This window comes from Fundulus heteroclitus, chromosome 2 (assembly GCF_011125445.2).
Source record: "Fundulus heteroclitus isolate FHET01 chromosome 2, MU-UCD_Fhet_4.1, whole genome shotgun sequence".
In the NCBI taxonomy this organism is placed as follows: Eukaryota; Metazoa; Chordata; class Actinopteri; order Cyprinodontiformes; family Fundulidae; genus Fundulus; species Fundulus heteroclitus.
This window is the reverse complement of record NC_046362.1, coordinates 36,057,841-36,079,083: the sequence shown is the minus strand read 5'-3', so window position 1 is coordinate 36,079,083 and position 21,243 is coordinate 36,057,841. Positions and strand designations below refer to the sequence as shown.

At 43.3% G+C, this 21,243-nt stretch overlaps 1 protein-coding gene across 1 annotated transcript in view; it reads left to right on the top strand.

Moving 5' to 3' along the window:
- Nucleotides 1–21,243, top strand: part of nlrc5 (NLR family, CARD domain containing 5) — a 52,367-nt gene that overhangs the window by 17,295 nt on the left and 13,829 nt on the right. Inside the window, exons 10-35 of the mRNA XM_036126489.1 lie at nucleotides 303–433; nucleotides 2,042–2,273; nucleotides 2,356–2,597; nucleotides 9,117–9,200; nucleotides 9,289–9,372; nucleotides 9,507–9,590; nucleotides 10,000–10,089; nucleotides 10,814–10,864; nucleotides 10,949–10,978; nucleotides 11,458–11,541; nucleotides 12,785–12,868; nucleotides 12,963–13,052; nucleotides 13,153–13,230; nucleotides 14,552–14,635; nucleotides 14,756–14,839; nucleotides 15,117–15,206; nucleotides 16,105–16,152; nucleotides 16,247–16,270; nucleotides 16,355–16,438; nucleotides 16,525–16,605; nucleotides 17,148–17,237; nucleotides 17,385–17,444; nucleotides 18,973–19,065; nucleotides 20,332–20,415; nucleotides 20,584–20,673; nucleotides 20,747–20,812. Of these exons, the coding sequence (XP_035982382.1) occupies nucleotides 303–433; nucleotides 2,042–2,273; nucleotides 2,356–2,597; nucleotides 9,117–9,200; nucleotides 9,289–9,372; nucleotides 9,507–9,590; nucleotides 10,000–10,089; nucleotides 10,814–10,864; nucleotides 10,949–10,978; nucleotides 11,458–11,541; nucleotides 12,785–12,868; nucleotides 12,963–13,052; nucleotides 13,153–13,230; nucleotides 14,552–14,635; nucleotides 14,756–14,839; nucleotides 15,117–15,206; nucleotides 16,105–16,152; nucleotides 16,247–16,270; nucleotides 16,355–16,438; nucleotides 16,525–16,605; nucleotides 17,148–17,237; nucleotides 17,385–17,444; nucleotides 18,973–19,065; nucleotides 20,332–20,415; nucleotides 20,584–20,673; nucleotides 20,747–20,812 (2,342 nt within the window). The remainder of the gene's footprint in view (nucleotides 1–302; nucleotides 434–2,041; nucleotides 2,274–2,355; nucleotides 2,598–9,116; nucleotides 9,201–9,288; nucleotides 9,373–9,506; nucleotides 9,591–9,999; nucleotides 10,090–10,813; nucleotides 10,865–10,948; nucleotides 10,979–11,457; nucleotides 11,542–12,784; nucleotides 12,869–12,962; nucleotides 13,053–13,152; nucleotides 13,231–14,551; nucleotides 14,636–14,755; nucleotides 14,840–15,116; nucleotides 15,207–16,104; nucleotides 16,153–16,246; nucleotides 16,271–16,354; nucleotides 16,439–16,524; nucleotides 16,606–17,147; nucleotides 17,238–17,384; nucleotides 17,445–18,972; nucleotides 19,066–20,331; nucleotides 20,416–20,583; nucleotides 20,674–20,746; nucleotides 20,813–21,243) is intronic.

Here is a 21,243-nt window from a genome sequence, read left to right as displayed (position 1 = left end):
TGCTACTTTGTTGGGCGGTGGTCAGAATTAGTCGGAGAAAGTGGATGGCCTTGTTAGTGAAAATGAACGAGCAATAAGGGAAATTAACTTTAACATTTAGAGTTGCTGGAGTTATATTGCTTGTAAAAACCTTATTGTTTGCTTGATAAGTTGCTGTTTGAATTGTTGTACAGATTATGCTCACCATGTCCTAAATCCTTTATTTTAAAAGGATTTTTGACTCCAGCGTCATGGTTTGAATTCATTAACAAGTGTCAGACGGCTGGTGTTATAAATCAAGCGGCGTGTCGTCTTCCTGTCAGGTGGAGTTCAGACGTCAGGACGGATCACTCGTCGACGCGTACTGCTTCGTTCATCTCACAGTGCAGGAGTTTCTGGCGGCACTCAGGATCATGACAAGCAGTGATGTTACTGATGCACACCTGAAGAAGAAGTAAGAAAACACATTCATGAAACCAAAGGGGAAAATTAAAGGAATTTGGTACCATTTTTGTAAGTTAATTCCAGTATTTATTATTGGACCTTCTCAGATCTTTGTTCTGCTAAAGTCTTATTATTAGTGCTGATTTTACCTGTGAGGGGGTGTTAGTGGTTGATATCTTGAACTGTTTGGGGCATGAGCCTCTTTAAACTTTCTGCTTCCTCCTTGCACTGCACAGCCATTACTTTCATTACCATCAAACATAGAATCCTTCTCTGCAGCTGATGGTGGAAATATTACATTTTCACCGAAAACCATACTTAGAGCCTAGGGTCACAGTAAATCCCAGATTCTCATTGAAAATTTAATTCTAATATTCAACGGAGTTTTGAAGAATTTGAGCATAGTTCTGGTTCTTGGGCTGTAAAAGTGAAATATTTTCCTGCAGCGATATTTCAAAGCAGTAGTTAAAATCAATTCTGAATGCTTGTGTGCTCTTCACACGTATCAATAAAGTTTTGTGACTAGTGGTGGAGATAGTGAATGTTTTCTATTAACCATGGTTAATGTAAAACATTAACCATAACCATAACCATGTTATGGTTATACATAACCGTAACCATGTTGTTTTACAACATGCAACGTTGCAATTTAAGTACATAAACATGTGCTGATGAAATGCTCCTTTTATCCAGACTGTGAATTAGACAGATGTAAAACTCTACTTTGCTACACAGCCCATTATAAATTAAACTCGTTATCTACGCTTAAGAAAAAGTTCATTAAGTCAGATGAAAGTAACACTTTCTCAGCTTTCTGATGCAAAGCTGTTGTTTTGCATGTTCTGCTTCAGAAAACAGAGTTTTTGTTTTGCCAACATATCATCCCTGATTTAAACCCACTGACCTCCCTGCCTTTAGCATTGTGTTACGGGTTTTGCAGAAGGATGAGAAACATGAAGCTGTTTAAAGTAGTGGCATTAATAAAGTAAACCTTTAGCCTTTAATATAACATCCTTATGAACTCCAGTGAAAGGCCCTGGTCGCTTTACCATGACATCCTCTACTTACATATAATGTCACTTTTAAAAGCTGGTTCTACAAAATCATCAGGAAACCCTTTCTGTCATAAATTTTCTTGTTTTTTTTTGTTTTACCTTTTTAATAAGAATAACTTTATATTCTGTGGTTTTGTGTTCAGTTGTTTAGCCTCAGGTTTTTGTTCATGCCTTTAAAAGGGTAACTCTGCTTGTGAAATCTTACGGCATGTCCAGTCGAATGTCAAAGGATAATAAAGATCCTCTTTTTATTTTTGCATTAACAAGTGATAGGTAGCATGAAATTATGTACGAAAATTTGAGTAGCTTGGAAAATCTTGTATTTTCTTTTCAAGGTAAAGCCCAGATGATCTGCCATTAAACAGGCATGGTTGCTTTTGTGCATAAATATTTATTTATAACAGTTAAATCAAGACAGGGTTTATATTTCAACATTTAGGTAAAATTTTCTTACTCTTCTCTGCACCTGACTGCAGAGGCTTGAACTTCTCTGTCCGTGTTTTTAAAATTTTAAAATGATTTATAATGTCTGTTTTTTTTACCATCTCTGTTTGTTTCCTCAGATTCAGTCTGAAAACTCGCTGGACGACTAAATCCGACCAGAAGACGGTGTTCACTGATTCTCTCTACCTGTACGTCTGTGGTCTGGCGTCGTCAGACTGCGCTCCTGCTCTGACTCTCGTTGCCGGCGCAGCGGGTTTGAAAGGAGCCAAAACCTGGGTCCAGAAACGCCAATCCCTCGTTCTCAAATTACTGGAGGCTCTGTGTCGCAGCACCGCCCTGACTGGACCAAAGGTGATTTTACAAAGAGGTACCCCATTTACCACATTCATATTTTCAATCGTCATCCTCAGCTTGGCTTCTTGTGCTCTGACAGATTTTGCAGCTCTGTCACTGCGTTCAGGAGAGCCAGAACCAACAACTGGCTCGGCAGGTTGTGAGCGTGCGACCAACCCTGGAGCTGCGAAACTTCTGGCTGTTACCCAGCGATATCGACGCTCTGGTGTTTGTGGTCAACTCAGTCGGCAACAGAGGTGCCGGTTTGGATTTCGGCGCCTGCTCGATGGAGCTGGAGTGTTTAGACGCCCTGTCCAGGTGTCAGCACATTCGTTCCCTCAGGTGGGTTTCACAAAGACGTCAGCAGTGTGGCTTACGCTTAGAATTACACCTCAGCTCATAGATTCAACTAATTCATGCTTAAAGTTCACCGTCTGCAAATAAATAATTACAAAAATTTTATTTAAACACAGCATCATGTTAAAAAAAAAAAACTCCAGTGGCCATTTATTAAGACTTTTTAAACAAAATTAACTTTTTAAGTGGTCAGAAAGCAGAGTGGCAGATTAAAAATGTGATGTGTGTGTACATTTTTTTTTAAATATTAGTTACAATAACTCTTTTCTGCATAAATAAATGTCATTATTTTTAGTTTACAACAGCCATCCAGACCCAGATATACTATTATTTCTTGTAGCTATGTTAAGAGATGCTCGGTTAAAGTTGTATGCTGGTGAAGATTCTCAGTCATCCAGGTCATGGTCATTCCAAAGAAAGTAAAAAACAAAGCAACTGGACTTGTTTTCCGTTGTTTAAGACGTTTCGCTTCCTCTCCAGGAAGCTTTCTCAATTCAAAAAGTCCAGCTCGGTTACAGTTCATCTGGCAAACAATGCGTGCTTCATTAAAATTACTAATGCTATTTAAGTAGATCTACGTTCCTACCCTCATCTATGGTCACGAGCTTTGGGTCGTGACCGAAAGAACGAGATCCCGGATACAAGCGGCTGAAATGAGTTTTCTCCGTAGTGGGTTTCAGTCTCTGATCTGATATTGTTCAAATGCAACCACAAAAATGTAAAAAAGACTATTTAGTGTCTTAAAGACCATAAACAACATTTTAAATTTGATCCTTATACTAACAGGGAGCCAGTGCAGCGATTTTGAAAACTGCCGTAACATCAAACAATCCTGATGTTTCTGGGCGGACAGCAGCATTTTGGATGAGCTGGTGGAGACCAGTTAGGAAATAACTTTAAAAACCTAATCTACTGAAAACAAAAGCATTTGCTCACCCTTTACTCTGGTTATGGTGTTCGTTAGATGGTAGTTGGCTGATTTAGTTATCAACTGAATGTTGTTTTAACTTCCTCCCTGAGTCCATGTTAAAGCCCAGGTTCTTTTTGCTTCTCTGTGGCCTTTAGCTTCATGTTGTCTAGTCCAGCTTTGATCTCTAACCTTGAGTTTTTGGGAACAAATTTCCCAAATGACCTCTGTTTCATCTGCATTAACCTGGAGCTCAGTGACTTTTACAGGTCGTGGCACTGAAATATAAAGAAGTTGCATGTCGTCAGCATAATTATTGTAACAATTCCTAATCTGAGCTAAGGGTATTGAATAGATGTAGAAAAAAAAGGACCCAACAATGAAACTTTGTTTGCTTGGTGAATTATTAGCAAATGGCACAAAGTCGTCCTAGTCTGCCAGATTGGATCTGATCCAGTTTTGCACTGTACCAGAAAATCCCGCCCACTTTTACAGCCTCTCAGTCAGTATGCTATGATATCCTGCAGCACTGAGACTGAACAGGCAAGACGTGCCTGATCTGAATTAGCTACTAAAGGAACCACTACTTTACTACTGGGATGTCTCAGAATAAAACCTTTTTGTTTTACTTAGTTGCTTCCGCTCAGACTTTGGCTGTATTTAAATGAGTCTGAACTTGCTTCACAGGAGAATAGGCCCTCATACTGTGGGCGGAGCCACATTCAGATGAAAAGGTTTTGTTATAATTGCTTTACGGCTCGCGCTGACCTTGATCAGTACCAATCAGATTGGCTGCAAAATAAGAAAGCCTGAATGTGTTTGCAGAAGTTCACAGGACTTGATCTGAGCTAGAAGAACAATAAAATACTCTGAAGATCAACAAAACAACTAAAGGTCTCCCACAGCGATGCACGATATGGACGGAACAAAGAAAAGTCACGCAGATTCAGATTGTTTGAACAAAAAAATGAAAATTAAGAAAAAAATGTTTTCCCTCCAATTTTGAAAGTGGTTTGATGGAGATCTTTGTTTGAGTCATCGAGGAGCTGAAACCGCTGTTCTCTGTGGTTTTTGATTCTCACTGTAATGTAATGATTTACGGATGAGATGAACCCGGTATTCAGCCAGACACAAAAAGTAAGATGAACAGGATTTATTGAAGGAGATGGTGAATCAGGCATGTATACAAAAACTATCCAGAGTCGGGTTCTGAGCAGTCATCCAAGCAGATCCAAAACAAAAACAGGAAACTGGCAAACTCAAAAACAGATGATCAGACAAGAATCAGGAAAACAGATTGACAGGCAAAAAACATAATGCTGGAGAGCTCTTACCGGAGGACAGGCGAACAGGGAAGCAAAACATATGTGACGTTCTGGCAGGGAGCAGAGAACTGAGGCAGGTATAAATAGGCAGGAGAACAAAGGAGAGAGGGAGAGCTAATTAAACACAACAGGTGGAACTAATCAGAAGGAGAAGAAGTGGCTGAAAGAGTGACAGGACAAGTGGCAGGAAACAGGACAGAACTGAACTAGACAAAATACTGAACCAAAGTAACATACAAACTAATCCAAGACAGGAAAACTAACTTTAACCAAAATAATAACATAAACCAGAACAGAACATTACAGAGCCCCTTCCTCAAGGACGGATTCCAGACGTCCCTTGATCTGAAAAACAAAAACAGACTAAACCGGGTGGGTGGAGGGGGTTACCGGACGGAGGGACAGAGTAATAACAAAACAAAACAACCCAGAACTGGGCGAGCAGGTGTAAGAAGTCCACAACTGTCCCATCAAAACAAAAACAACCCGACAGGGCGAACCAAAACCAACAAAAGTCTCTCGGAAGAAAAGTCTGGTGGGCGTCCCGGAGGATGGCCCCGGCGTGACATGTGATCTGGCGGGCGTCCCCGAGGACGGCCCCGGCGTGGCGGGTGATCCGGAGGACGGCCCCGGCGTGGCGGGTGATCCGGAGGACGGCCCCGGCGTGGCGGGTGATCCGGAGGACGGCGTGGCGGGTGATCCGGAGGACGGCGTGGCGGGTGATCCGGAGGACGGCGTGGCGGGTGATCCGGAGGACGGCCCCGGCGTGGCCGATTCTCCGGCGGGCGTCCCCGTCGTGGCCGATTCTCCGGCGGGCGTCCCCGGCGTGTCGGGTTCTCCGGCGGGCGTCCCCGGCGTGTCGGGTTCTCCGGCGGGCGTCCCCGGCGTGTCGGGTTCTCCGGCGGGCGTCCCCGGCGTGTCGGGTTCTCCGGCGGGCGGCCCCGGCGCGACGGGCTCTCCGGCGGGCGGCCCCGGCGCGACGGGCTCTCCGGCGGGCGGCCCCGGCGCGACGGGCTCTCCGGCGGGCGGCCCCGGCGAGTCAGGATGTCCGGCGGGTGTCCAGGAGACCGTCGGCGGAGCAGGAACCTCGGAACCCGTCGGCGGGCCCTGGAGAGAAAGAAAGCAGACCCTGGCGCCGGACTACAGGCTAAGGGGGGCGCCTGGCCACAGGAATCTAAAGAGGGAGCCTGGCTGCAGGAATCTAAAGAGGGAGCCTGGCTGCAGGCGACTAAAGAGAGAGCCTGGCTACAGGCTGCTACAGACAAGGGAGCCTGACTACAGGCTGCTACAGACAAGGGAGCCTGACTACAGGCTGCTACAGACAAGGGAGCCTGGCTACAGGCTTCGGGCTGGGCCTGGCTACAGGCTTCGGGCTGGGCCTGGCTACAGGCTTCGGGCTGGGCCTGGCTACAGGCTTCGGGCTGGGCCTGGCTACAGGCTTCGGGCTGGGCCTGGCTACAGGCTTCGGGCTGGGCCTGGCTACAGGCTTCGGGCAGGGCCTGGCTACAGGCTTCGGGCAGGGCCTGGCTACAGGCTTCGGGCAGGGCCTGGCTACAGGCTTCGGGCAGGGCCTGGCTACAGGCTTCGGGCAGGGCCTGGCTACAGGCTTCGGGCAGGACCTGGCTACAGGCTTCGGGCAGGACCTGGCTACAGGCTTCGGGCAGGGGTGCTTTAACGCTGCGAGGAGCTGGCACTGGAGACAGTGCGCTAAAGCTACGAGGAGCTGGCACTGGAGACAGTGCGCTAAAGCTACGGGGAGCTGGCACTGGAGACAGTGCGCTAAAGCTACGGGGAGCTGGCACTGGAGACAGTGCGCTAAAGCTACGGGGAGCTGGCACTGGAGACAGTGCGCTAAAGCTACGAGGAGCTGGCACTGGAGACAGTGCGCTAAAGCTACGGGGAGCTGGCACTGGAGACAGTGCGCTAAAGCTACGGGGAGCTGGCACTGGAGACAGTGCGCTAAAGCTACGGGGAGCTGGCACTGGAGACAGTGCGCTAAAGCTACGGGGAGCTGGCACTGGAGACAGTGCGCTAAAGCTGCGAGGAGCAGGCACTGGAGACAGTCCTTTAAAGCTGCGAGGAGCAGGCACTGGAGACTGTCCTTTAAAGCAGCGAGGAGCAGGCACTGGAGACTGTCCTTTAAAGCTACGGGGAGCCAGCACTGGGGGCTGGGCTTTAAAGCTGCAGGGAACTGGTACTGGAGCTGAAATCGAGGGTGGGTCCTCCAAGACCCCTTCATGGGGTTTGGGCAGAAGCGGTTCCTCCTGGACCCCTTCGTCGCCCGCTTGCGGCGGACCCCCCTGGGTCTCCTCGGCGCTTGCTGGCGGCGAACCCCCCTGGGTCTCCTCGGCGCTCACTGGCGGCGGACTCCCCTGGGTCTCTTCGTGAGACCTGGGCAGAAGCGGACCCTCCAGGGCCCCCTCTGGAGACTTGGGCAGAAGCGGACCCTCCAGGGCCCCCTCTGGAGACTTGGGCGGAGGCGGACCCTCTAGGGCCCCCTCTGGAGACTTGGGCGGAGGCGGACCCTCCAGGGCCCCCTCTGGAGACTTGGGCGGAGGCGGACCCTCCAGGGCCCCCTCTGGAGACTTGGGCGGAGGCGGACCCTCCAGGGCCCCCTCTGGAGACTTGGGGGGAGGCGGACCCTCCAGGGCCCCCTCTGGAGACTTGGGGGGAGGCGGACCCTCCAGGGCCCCCTCTGGAGACTTGGGGAGAGGCGGACCCTCAGGGACAGGTGCTGGTGGGCTATAGAAAGCCTGGAGGGCTGACCTATAGTGTCCCTCAACCTCCTTTAATTTTTCCTCCAACTCAATTGAGTAGTGGGAGAACAGAGCCTCTCTCAACTGCTTAATCACTGGGGCGAAAGTTCTTATCCTCTCCTCTAGTAATTTATAATCAGAGCTGGAGGCGTCACTAAGAGGTGTTGTGGGTGATTCGGCTCCGGAAAGACGTGGGCTCTCGTCTGCCGAACAAAAAACGGCCACTGGGGTGGACTCGATCGACTGATCAACAAAACCAGTGGAGACCTGGTCAGCAACTTGCCGTCTTCGCCTCCGGCGGCGAGATGAAGAATTCCGCTTAGAGGCAGAAACCTCCTGACGAGAGGGGACCATGCTGACTGCCGTTGGTTCCCTTGCCTTCATGTCAGCAGAGAGGGACAGAGGCGGTTCTGGAAACAGATCCGGACGTAGCTCCCGGACCACGTCCTCTTCGACCTCCAAAAAAAAATCTGGTGAATAACTGAAATGCTCATCTGGTGTAATGTTAGCAAGAATTAGTCTTCTTGAAACAAAAACTTGTGTTGGCGACGGGTTCATGTTATGGCCAGAACGTACTGTAATGATTTACGGATGAGATGAACCCGGTATTCAGCCAGACACAAAAAGTAAGATGAACAGGATTTATTGAAGGAGATGGTGAATCAGGCATGTATACAAAAACTATCCAGAGTCGGGTTCTGAGCAGTCATCCAAGCAGATCCAAAACAAAAACAGGAAACTGGCAAACTCAAAAACAGATGATCAGACAAGAATCAGGAAAACAGATTGACAGGCAAAAAACATAATGCTGGAGAGCTCTTACCGGAGGACAGGCGAACAGGGAAGCAAAACATATGTGACGTTCTGGCAGGGAGCAGAGAACTGAGGCAGGTATAAATAGGCAGGAGAACAAAGGAGAGAGGGAGAGCTAATTAAACACAACAGGTGGAACTAATCAGAAGGAGAAGAAGTGGCTGAAAGAGTGACAGGACAAGTGGCAGGAAACAGGACAGAACTGAACTAGACAAAATACTGAACCAAAGTAACATACAAACTAATCCAAGACAGGAAAACTAACTTTAACCAAAATAATAACATAAACCAGAACAGAACATTACATGTAACTTCCCAAGTTTGGTCATGGTATTGCTAAAACCAACGGGCCTGCAGACAAAAAGCAATAAAAGCATTTGCAGTGGACATATAAAACTTAGAGGTATAACGCTTCAACACAGAGCATGCAAACCCTTACCAGGAAAGTCTGTCTTATCAGAAAACATTTGTCTACAGGACAGGCTCGAACATGCGGTTCCACACAAGGTTTGAAGACAGACGTGCTCAGACAGATGATATCATGAAGGAAATTAAATCATAGATTTTTGTCCTATTGTTTCTGTTCATATCCAAATGTTACGAACACCTCTAAAAACACATGTACACTGTGACTTTATCACATGTTTTCATTTGAAACTTTCAAATTGTTGTTTGTGGTACAATTTTTTTTTGTTAATTACAGTTTTCACAGCCGCAAGTATGGTGACAAGTTTGCAGAGAAGCTCTCCTCCATTCTACCTCGATTCACGACGCTGAGCAAACTAGAGTATGGTCCAGGTTTTTGTTTCCTACGGCACTCAATAAATTTGCAGTAATTTTCCCTTCTCAGATTTAATCTGTTTCTTCTTATTAAGGTTTTGTGGTGCCAGCCTGACTGCTGTGGGGGCTGCGAGTTTGGCCTCTGGTCTGCAGAACTGTCCCAGCATCACTGAGCTCAAGTATGCTTTCTGTAAACTAGATAAAATATTCTATACAAAAGCTAAATATCATGGCAGACCATAAGAAGCTCCTCAGGTCACACACAAATGAGGCGGTGCAGGTTTAAATGTTGCTTCTGTGCTTTTTGCTTCAGTTTTAGTGACAACAATCTGCAAGATGAAGGAATCGGACACATTGCTGACATTCTTGCCAAACTACAAAACTTGGTCTCTGTGAAGTATGTCTAAACCGCTCACGAACATAGATATCTATATATGTATATCTATATATATTTAAATATGTATATCTATATATATTTAAATATGTATATCTATATATATTTAAATATGTATATCTATATAAATATCTATCTATCTATCTATCTATCTATCTATCTATCTATCTATCTATCTATCTATCTATCTATCTATCTATCTATCTATCTATCTATCTATCTATCTATCTATCTATCTATCTATCTATCTATCTATCTATCTATCTATCTATCTATCTATCTATCTGTCTGTATGTATGTATGTATGTATGTATGTATGTATGTGTGTGTATATATATATAAATATATAATTATATATATATAAACAGTAGCAAACGTCCGTTTTAATCTTGTGTTTGTGTTTATCCGTCAGGCTGGGACGAAACAACACTTCTCTGAAAGCAGCAGAGTGTCTTGTTAAACAGGCCTCTTCCTGTTTGAATATCCAACATGTCCATGCAGAGTAAGAAAACACACACACACACACACACACACACACTGATAAATTAACAGAAGGCGTTCTAATGCATCTTGTTTCTGCGATATTCACAAGCTAATTTAGATCATTACAGAAATGAATGAACTACTTCTTGATGGTCTCTGTCTTGTTTTATGTGCATGGTGAAGGTTTATTAATAAAACAGAAAACGTGCAGATCATGAACAGAGCAAACAGGACAGGACAGGCAGAAAAACTGCAGTGTAAAGGGAGAAATCTAGCAATGGACAATGAAAAACCGTGAGGAGATGATCAGAGGAGATGTGAAACAGACAGTAACGCTGTTGGAGAGAAAACTCAAAGAAGTCCAGACGAGTCAAAGCTGCTGCTGCTTATCGGCCAGCAGGGGGACTTTATTGTTCACAGAGTTGTACATTCATATTTCCATATGAATCCCAGCAGAAAGGGAGCTCAACTAAGAATAGCAATGACCTACAAATGGCCTGAAACCAACATAAGAGAATTAAAACAAACATGGATGAAAGAACACAATAAATACTGATAAAATATTGATGCTAAACACAAAGGAATGGACTGATGTGGCAAAATCTTAATGGGAAGTGCAAACAACTGAATATGGCAAGAACTTTTCTATAAACCCAAATACAATTAGAGAGGAACACAAAGGAAACATTTAGCCAAGTTAACAGATATTTTCCTAAGCTGTTTGCATGTCTCTGTCCTTGCAGTGGGATCAAAGATTTGATGTTGACTTTTTCTCAAAAATCTGATTTAAACAGGTGAGTTTCATAATCAGGTAAAAGACAATAGAATTATAAAAGAACACAAAATTCTCACCTTTTCTTATGTGTTTGTGTTTGCAGCCATAGGATTAAGCCAGAGCCAGAAGTGAGGTATGATATTATCTTGCTGTTACACATTTAACTCTTTATAAAAGCTGTCTGCTTTGGTAGTTTCCTTTTAGGGATTGATAAATGTGTCTAAAGACTGCCTCAGTGCTTTATTCATTAAGAACTGAAGGGTACTTTGAATAAATATTTTATATGTCTTTCCACCCCTCTTTAGCTGCTGTGTTTGTTGCAGAAGGTCATATTTGGGATATGAAGTGAGGAAAAATGCAAACTGATGTAAATAAAGACAAATTACACATATTTGCCACACTTAAATGGGCTGCTTGTGTAGAAAGATTTTTAGCACTATTTGCTTTGTGAATAAAAACTTTGGAGACCAGAGCTGTCTCAGTGAAGGAGGTGCACAATCTTAGCCATTTTTTTTTTTTTTACCGTAAAATAGAAAAATTACAGATCTGTTTAAATTACATGGTTACAGTCCAAAAGCTATATTTGTATTAAATTTTGAATATTTTTTCCAGACTGTTGAATCAGAAGTGGACCAAGCCTGACATGCAAAACCTTGGCAAATCGCTGACTTGCTTTCCCTCCCTGTCAGTGCTGGAGTAAGTAACCTAAAAAAAGCAGCTGCCTTATAGAGAATCCTTCAAATTATTGGAAAACATGTGGTATGAACAGGTTTACTTACATATTTTTTATTATTTCTATGTATGTGTACATCAGGAGCTGTGGGAAGTGTTTTGTCTTCTTATTGATTTCTACTTTGTAAACTTAAAACATTTCAAATTTCCATTCTTTTTGAATAAGATATCATCTTTAACAAGAATAAACTGTGAATAATCACATTTTGTAACCAGCAACACCCAGACCTGATTATTGGCAAAACTGTATGACATCATGAAGCAGGCTAAAAGTTTGCAGAAAGCAGCAACATTGTTCTCAATCTAAAGAAATTCAAGAACAGATGAGAAACGACATTTCTGACAATTATCAGCCTAGACAGGCTTGGAAAGCCATTTCCAATACTTTGGGTCTCCAGGGAACCACAATGTGAAGCATTATCCACCGACGGTGAAAACGTTAAAACCAAAACAAAACCCAAATCGTGACAACTATAGCTTTAAGTCATCCATCCAGAAGGTCCCTAAAGAACCATGAATAACATCTAGAGCTTGGCAGGCCTAACTTACCCCAGTGAAGGTCACAGCTCATGATTGACAAGAATTTTGGGAAAATATTCTGTGGATTGACGAGGAAGGCCTACGTCTCGTTGCATGTGGGGTAAAACTAATATGAGATATCAAAAAACAACATAATAATCAAACAATGTGGCAGTGTGATGGTTTGGGGATGCTTTGGTTGTGGATCTATGAATTCTGATTTCTACAAGAAAATCCTTGAGCCTAATGTCTGGCCATCAGTTTGTGACCTTAAGCTCAAACTCACTTAGGTTATTATGAAACAATACGATTCGCACCACGCCTGCAAGTCCACTTCTGAATGGCTGAAAAAAAAGAATGCTTTGGAGAGGCTTAGTCAAAGTCTAGACCTAAATCTAGACCAAATAAACATTCATGTTAAAACCATTCATGTTAAAAAACCCCAAAAACAAACCGTTAGTGAACCAGTTAACAGAGTGCTTGATGTCATCTGCTAACAACCTTTTTATTTTTAGCATGAGGCGACTGTCTTTGTCTGATTTTCAGATTTGTTTGATGATCTTAAACGTTTAAATGTGACAAAAAAAACAAAGTAGTTTTCCACAGCATTGTAAGCCATGTTTACCTGGTTTATGTTGGAGCTAACAAACCCGATGCTGTTTCGGACTTCTCTGCCTGTGTCCTTCAGTCTGTCTGGAGGCGCGTGGGATGAGGAAACTTTAAAAGCGCTGACTCAGTTTGTGCCAAGGCTCAGTATCTCTGAGAGGATTATGTAAGTCAAAACGTCCGTCCCATAAAACAACAGCTACACAGTGAATGTGGAGTAAACAGCAGCATTTTGTGGTTTTCCTTTGGTCATACGTCAGCTTGGATGGTAGCTGCTCCTCGGTGCGGTGCGTGGGGGTCATCACCGCTTTGCTTCCTCGCTGTCCGTCTGTGGTGGAGATGCGCATCAGGTACAAAACAGCTTAATGTTCACACCACAGCCTCCATGATGTCAGACTCTAAACTAAATGTGGAGTCGTGCTAATCCAGGTGTCAACTTTTACTTCACAGACTGCAGGATCCAGTTCAGGTGTCTGTGGTGTTCTCTGGAGGGAGAGAAAAAACGAATGCTCCGTCTAAGATGCTCTGGTTTGTATGGAGATGCTTTCACCCCTGCAGCTCCAGTTTTATTGCAATTCATCCTTTTATTAAGTTTAGTTTATTAATTATTGTCTACTGGAGGTTTAGTGATCCACCCATGTTTGCGTTGGTTTCTTTTTGATGCCTCCCTGCTCCATCATGTCTGAATTCCCTCATCAGCATTCATTCAGCTCCGCAGAGGCCCGGTAACGAGCCCTTCGTTAGATTTAGGCGTGCTGGAGAAGGGACGCATCTGAGCCGTGGGATGGCAGCTCTTGAGGACACGAGTGTGACGTTCTGTTAAAGGTATACTATGCAACCGGGGTTGGTTTTCCAGCGAGGCTCCCCCCAGAGGGCGAAAGTAAAAGTGCACTGTCGTAAAGATGCTCAGCTGTTCTGGTTTCTCCGTCAAGCCAGGCGCAGTTGTTTTGAGCTTAGCAGACAGGCGAACGCAACGAAAAGTAAAAAAAACGGCAGTACAAACAATGACTAACACAGTGAAAGTATGAACATGCACACAGAGAGAGAGAAACCATTCCAATGTTACTTACAATCGCATCAGCAGAAACGCGAGGTCCGCGTCAGCCTTGCAGCCTTCTTTTTCTTTTAGCTCTCGCCATTCGGAAAAAGCTTGCCCGATGTTCACCCGTGTACGACTCCTCTCTCTGTCCAGAGCCCTTTTCCTCTTTCTTGCCTGCTCCAACATGGGCTTTTGCTGTTTTCTCGCTGGTTCCGCCATGATAACTGCACAAATATCGCCACTGCGCTAGCAACAAGCATGCCTTTCACTGGGGGCGTGTAGCAGTTCTCGCCATAAAGCAAGACCGACTCTCGCAATGCACCAGACTTCTGAGCCTGTGGGTGCGGGCCGAGGGCTCCTGCAATTGCAAGTACGGTATTTCCCCCACAGACCACCAGGGCGGCCGAGAAAACCTTTGTTCGACCTGAAATGACTCATTTAATCATCCAAAACGGTATGGAACACATTAATTAACTGAAAAATGTTGCATAGTATGCCTTTAATTATCTCTGTTCCCTGGTTGATTTAGCTCTTCCCCTCAGTGCCCTAGTTTTATTTTCTCCCACAGCTTGTCCTCATCTGCTCGGTTACTCACCTGCGTAGCACTGAGGAATCAAGCTCCTCAGTTACTGCATTGTCAGGTCCTCCGTTGCTGTCGCCAGTCTGTTTCCTGCTGTGAAAACCCCTTTTCCTCATCTGCCTCCTGTCCTTATCTCTGCTTTCGGCTCCTCAACAAAACCAAAGTCGTTCGAATGTATTCTTGTTGGAGTTAAATCTGGAGATGATGCATTAACCTGTTTCCTGTTTCAGCCTCAGCTGCTGTAGTCTGGAGCCCAACGACCTGGAAAGAGTTTGGAAAAGTTTAGGAACGTCCTCTGGTCTCTCTGAGTTGGAGTAAGACACAAAAAAAACACATAAAAGGCCACATAGAGTAGAAAGAGAAACCAGCTACTAATACACTTCCACTCAATACACTGAGAATAACGGCAGGCTGTTTTTATTTGATATTTCTAGCTTGTCTTGTAACAACTTAGGCGACAAAGGACTAAAGAAGTTGTTGGACTTCCTGCATCGACTAAGCAAAGTCCGACAAGTGAAGTAAGTGTATTAGCTAATCTGTAAGTATATTGGTTATTAAGTCTCCTGGGTGACTTTACTGTGAGGTGAATAAAAATGCTGTCAGTATGTGTTCTGGCTGAACTTTCTGTTGTCGCCCTTCTGCGTTGTTTTGTTGCACGGACAGTGAGCTTGGAAAACAGGGCTGTGGTTGTCCTACCAAACCGGTTCCAAACAAGCTTCCTGTTTTCTGTGTCTTATCTAACCACAACCCTGAGATCTCCTGCCTCATCGTATTTTCTGTGTCTGTGTTTTTCAGTTTCAGCGACAATGGCGTCAGCGTTGATGGAGTGGTTATGCTGGCGGATGCGTTGTGCTCCTGTAACAGCTTGACTCAGATTTACATAAGGTATCGTCCCGTCTATGTTTTAGCCGATAGTTTGATTCTATCAGAGCAGAACCTGCCAGTTTTTTGGATTTCTAGAGAATGAAATCTTTACCCATTCCTCTTTGCACAGTAGCTCAGTTCACTCAGGTTGGACGGAGGGCATCTGGGAACATCAGTGTTTAAGTGTTGCTGTAGTTTCTGGACTTTGACTAGGCCATTCTAACACAGTCTCAAGTCTTTTGCACCGTCCAACAGGTTCTCCCCAAATCAAATCAAATTTGACCTTGATTGTGACCTTACTGAGGAAAACTGTCTCCCCACAGCATTATGCTGCCATCACCATGCTTCACAGTGGGGGGTGTCTGCTCGGGGGGGGGGGGGGGGGTGGGTGCAGTATGACTTCTCTGCTGCACTAACATTTTGAATGTAGGTCAAATTGATCAGAGCATCGTCTCTCTAGTGTTTGCTGGGTCCTCTACGTGGCTTGTGGCAAACTACAAATACCATTTATTTTGGCTTTTTTCTTTCATGAAGCCCAAATTATTGGAGTGCACAACTAATAGTTGTATTCCTCCTGAGCTGTGGAGGTTGTTTCAAGTAAACCTGAAACCTAACCCCAGTCAAAGTGTACCAACAGGTAGCATCGCCCTTCAAATGGACCCTTTTATAATCCATCACTGGTCTGCATCTGGACCAAATTATGTCTCACTGGACCATTCATCATGAGGCTTTACTTGCTTTTAACTGTATTCCAATGAAAACTTACTAGAGTACAAATGGCAGGAAATTCAAAACAATTCTGATAAGGAATGTTAACATTGCAAACATCTGTAATTAGCTGTAGCAGCTATTGACAAGTGCTGTTCAATATTGATTTTTAGAGCATAAAATCACTGTATTGTTTTTCTGTTTAAAAAAGTGATGGAGGCAAAGACCAGGTGAAGCTACAGTTTAGCTCTGACACGAGGTAAAAAAAAAAAACATTTTTGTGAAAACTTTGACGTTCATCACCTCATCACATTCAAGATTAATGTGTTTTACTTACTTTTCTCTCATTTTAGTCAACCGAGGAAAAAAGTGTTCAGGTACAGTAGACTGAAACATGGATGAAAAGCATCTTTAAAAACCCTTAAAGGAACATTTGGCAATTTTTCTTCTGTTTTTTTTAGCATCAACAAAAGCTCCCTGACACCATCTGATGTGAACAAAGTGTGCAGGAAACTGGTCCAGTGTCGCCTCAGTGTGGAGCTAGAGTGAGCTTAACCACTGTACATCCACTGGCTTTTAATTAATACCATGACTGCGCAGATCCATATATTATATTCTTCTGTCTTTTTAGGTTTATTCAGTGCTCATTTGTTGAGAAATCTATTGAACATCTGAGAGTATTGCAAAGGATGCCGTCGCTACAGAAACTCAAGTAAGACGTTCACATCCATACAGAAACCAAAAGATTTGCTGGAGAAAAATGTTCTTTTATAACTCGATGTTTCACAAAATGTGGTCGGATGTAAACTGTTAGACCCCCACAAAGTGTTGGCAACATTACAGCAGCGCATGTAGGACAATAGACCCTTAAATTTACGTTTAAGGGGGTTGACACAGAAGGCAATCTAATCAAATAAACAGGACAGGATCAAGAACCTGTTAAGTAGCTGAAATATGCAAAAGTGAGAACTAACATGAACAAACACAAAAGGAAAATAACTAACAAAGGCTTGATCTAGGAAAAACCAAGAACTCAAAGATCATGACATGGAAAGCCTGGATTGGTGCTTCATACCTAAACATCAGAAATGCAGCGTTAAACTCGTTGTTACCAGTCTAGTATGAACTAAAACGTGTGACACTCTTTGTTTCAACGGCTAAAATATAATTTAAGGCATTGGATTTATCAAAGTTTCATTATGGAGACCTGTTGGGTGGTTTTGGTTCTAAACAACCTTTTCCCTTCGTCCGTAGTGTCAGTCACAGTATCACGTCCACCGCTGACGCTCTGACCCTGATCAGCTGTTTCTCTGACAGCCGCCGGCTCTCATCCGTGGAGCTCAGGTACTGCTTTCACTCCAACGCGTCAAAGGTGTTCTTTATATTTTAATGTGGATTCGTTTGACATGTTTGGCTACGAGTAAGAAAACTGCAATGTAATTATAAATCATTCAATTGTTTATTCATTCATTGCTTTTATTTCTTGTTTAGTCCGCAGAATGAATCCTTCTTTCATTTTGATGCGGTCGAGGAGGATCAAGTAAACTTTAGGTGTGTAACGCAGCACAGTCCCAAACACCAGCGTTGACTTCTCTCTGCTCTTTCTAACAGTTTTGTTTTCTCCGCTCATCGCCTGACTCACACATTATTACAGCCACAGAAAAACAGAATCTGCAAGGCCCAGTTTCACTTTTAGTCTCCGTGCTGGCATGACTTATCCAGAAATGATCTAAGCTGGGTGTGTGGCACAGGGAGCTTTCAGCCGCAGCCAACGGTGAAACTTTGCTGCGTTCGCTGGCCTTAAATGGCGAAAAAGCAAAACTTCTGGTTCATATTAGTCACATTTGCAGGACTTTGCTGAAGTGTTCTCACTTACATTCCACGTTCCAATCTCAAACTTCTAAAGATTTTCTTTGGATTTTATAAGATAAACAAAGAAGTAATGGATATATATGAAGCTGAGGGAAAATAACATGGTTTTCTACATTTATTACAAATTAAAAAAAAATCTGAAAGGTGTAAGTTGCAATAATATTCAGTTGTCTTTACTCTGATCCCGTTAAATAAACTCCACTACAACCAGTCACCATCAGCACCTCAGAGGTTAGTCAATAGATCCCCCATGTGTTTATTTTAATCTTCATATCAATCCACCTGTGAAATCCTCAGCATCATGGAGACCAGGGAACGCAGCAGACGGGTCAGGGAGAACGTTCTGGTCCAGTTTAAAGCAGGTTCAGGTTCTACTACAGCATCCTAATCTTTGAACGTCTCCCAGAGCTCTGATCAATCCATCACCTCAACATGGAGATAAGATAGAGCGACATCAGACCTACCAAGACGCTGACGTCCACCTAAACGGACAAGGAGAACATTAATCAGAGGCCCGTGGTGACTCTGGAGGAGCTGCAGAGATACACAGCTCAGTCGGGAAAATCTGTTGTCAGGACATCTCGCTTCAGGATAATTTTCTAGATTTGATCTTTGCAGAAAAGTAGCCAGAAGCTTTGAATGGAAGCCAGAAGAAATCTCATTGGTTGGTCTCCAGGAGCCAAATAAGGGGCAGAGCAGACATGCAGATGGTGTTCTAAGTGCAAAGCACTTTGTGTGGTAAAAAAAAAAAAAAAAAAACCTCACCCGAAGCAAACATCCTCCTCATTGCTGAGCATGGGGATAGAGGAATCATGCAGTAAGCGATACCTTTTACGGCATTGACAAGGAAGCCGGTGGAGAGATAAACAGATCTGCAAAAAAATCTGAAAAGGCTGCAGACCTGAGACCAGGGTGGAGGTTCACCCTCCAGCCAGAGATGCTGTGGGATGGATTAGACTCAATATTAGGAGACATATCCCAGAAGAATTACAGCTGTAGTTACAATAAAAGGTGGTTCTACAATGTATTAACCTAGAGGGGGCTGAAAATTTATTATTTAGTTTTATTTCCTTTCCAAGCGGTATGGATAATTTTGTTAAAGCGCTGTAAATACAAACCTGTATATTATCCAGCATACTGTCGATTTAGGTCACATTGATAGGTAGGAGAAAAACCTTCATTAATCTGTTTCTGTCTTTGTTCTCAGGTTAACAGACTTTTCTTTCAAAGGAGCCAACTTTGTCTTATTGGACCGACTGCTTGAGATCCTGCAGCAGACCCGGCAGCTCTCTTATCTTGAGTATGAACCACAGCAAACTAGGGCTGGGCGATAAATCGATTTAATCAGTTAATCCGAATTCACAATTTATTAAGATTACATTTTTGGAAAATCAGGGTTTTATTTTGCCAATGAACTCATTGGGCTTCCATGAAGAGAAAAGCAGCAACGCTTAATATGTGTTTAGGAAAATATTGTAAACAGGAAACTTTTTTAAGTTAGTTTGAAGTTAAACAGGTAAAGTGAAGCTTGTTCTCAGCTCATTGTTTAATCCCTCTAGCAGCAAACATTTAGTTATATTTTGCAGTGGCATCTCTGGCATAATCAGTTAAGTTGGGCACAAAAACTCAACACCGATTAGCAGTGACTGTTTTTTTTGTGATGCATACAACCTCACTTTGATTAATTTTAAAATAATGAATCATATTTGTTTATTAGCATAAACCAAAATGCTAAAAATGGCTTTTTATATAAGCTAAATGTAATTAAAATTATAAACATAAAATTACAAATAAAGGCTCACTAATAATGTTAATTTATTGAACAGAGAAGATTCACATCAATCCTTCATTGAAGTAGCAAGGCCAACCAACACTAGGAGGTCACACACTATCCGGCAGAATATAAATGTAATGTGTGCATTTCCAGTATTTTGATTGGACGATCCGGATTTATGCCCCACAGCTGTCTACTGAGAGCGTGTTGGCCACGCTCACTGCCATTTCAGATGTTCGTTATTTAAACAAACGTTGTTGGCCCGGCCCCAATATCAAGGCGCCTCAAGAGGATTTAGCTGCTGAGCTTGTCAGTTTTCTGGCAGACTTAGATATATAGACACAATTGTTTTACAGTATTACTCTATAAATAACAATCATGTCCCACTGATTATTGTGAACATAGCGCTCCACAGCGGCATCGCCCCAAATGCAGAGACGCCACAGATGTTTTCATTGTTTACATCGGCAGGGCGGCCATCTTGTTCTACAGGCATGTTTCACAGCTTGTATTTAGTTGCACTTTGAATTCAGGTCAACTCCCAGATGAAATGCTTGAAATAAAATCAAGTTTAGTTTTTAAATTAATTTTGTTTCATTTATTTTTGTGAAACGAAAAATTGTTAATTGGATTTGATATAATAAAATCTGAGATTTTATTTTTAAGCCATATCGCCCAGCCCTACATCAAACAACCTTTCCTTATTACCCTGCGAACATAACACAACTACATTGTAATTTCTACGCCTCCTAGTGATTTGAATAGAATATTTTTCTGCCTTTTCTGCTGCAGTTTATCAGGAAACCAGCTGGAGGATGAAGGAGTGAGCTCTTTATTGGGGTCTCTTCCGAGGCTTAGAGTCAGCAGCTACATTAAGTAAGATCCATTTGTCGTTATTCTGCTTTTTGCTGCACCTTTAATATGAAGAGGCTGTGCAGAGGAGAGCATTACACAAAATGCTCTTACACAGAATTTTACCTCTAGCAGTGTAATATTTTCCATGACTGAAATGCCCTCTGATCTTAAATGTTTCTTCCTTTTCAGCCTTAGTAAGAACAGATTGAGCCCCGTGGGGCTGTTGAACGTAGCCAGAAGGTTGTGTAGCTGCACTGACGTTTCCGCTGTGGAAGTCAGGTAAGTCTGTGAGCACACAGGAAGAAACGCCTTCGTGTCTCCTAGTCCCATAACTCTGTTGTGTTTTTGGCAGTTTGGGAGACGATGAAAGGTGTCTCATCTGGTTCAAACAAAAAGGAGGAGGGGGAAAAACTCTGAGGTGAGACAACTTTGTCACGTTAATGTGTTTGGGTTTATTTCCGCTCAGCTTTTAGATGAGCCGTAGGCCAGTTTCAGAAATGATACACGCAAATGTTTGAACAGCAACAGCTGAAGGCTCATCATTCCAGTTTGGTTGTTCTCATTTGGGTATGAATTACATCCATATGGGTCTTTGTCATGATTTAAATAAACTAAATATAATTAAATAAATTAGATATCCCCTCAAATCCACACATAGACTCCTACTAACATTTGGTAAAAAGTCTCCTATCAAGCGGCACTTTTTGTAGCATCAACAAGCTTCTGGCATAATTCTGGCCATGCCCAACAGCTGGGACAGTGGTCTCATGTTTGAAAGCCTTGCCTTGAATGAGCAAAAATACTTTTTGTCATTGAGGCCAAACAGTTAAATCTCTGTCATTTGACCTT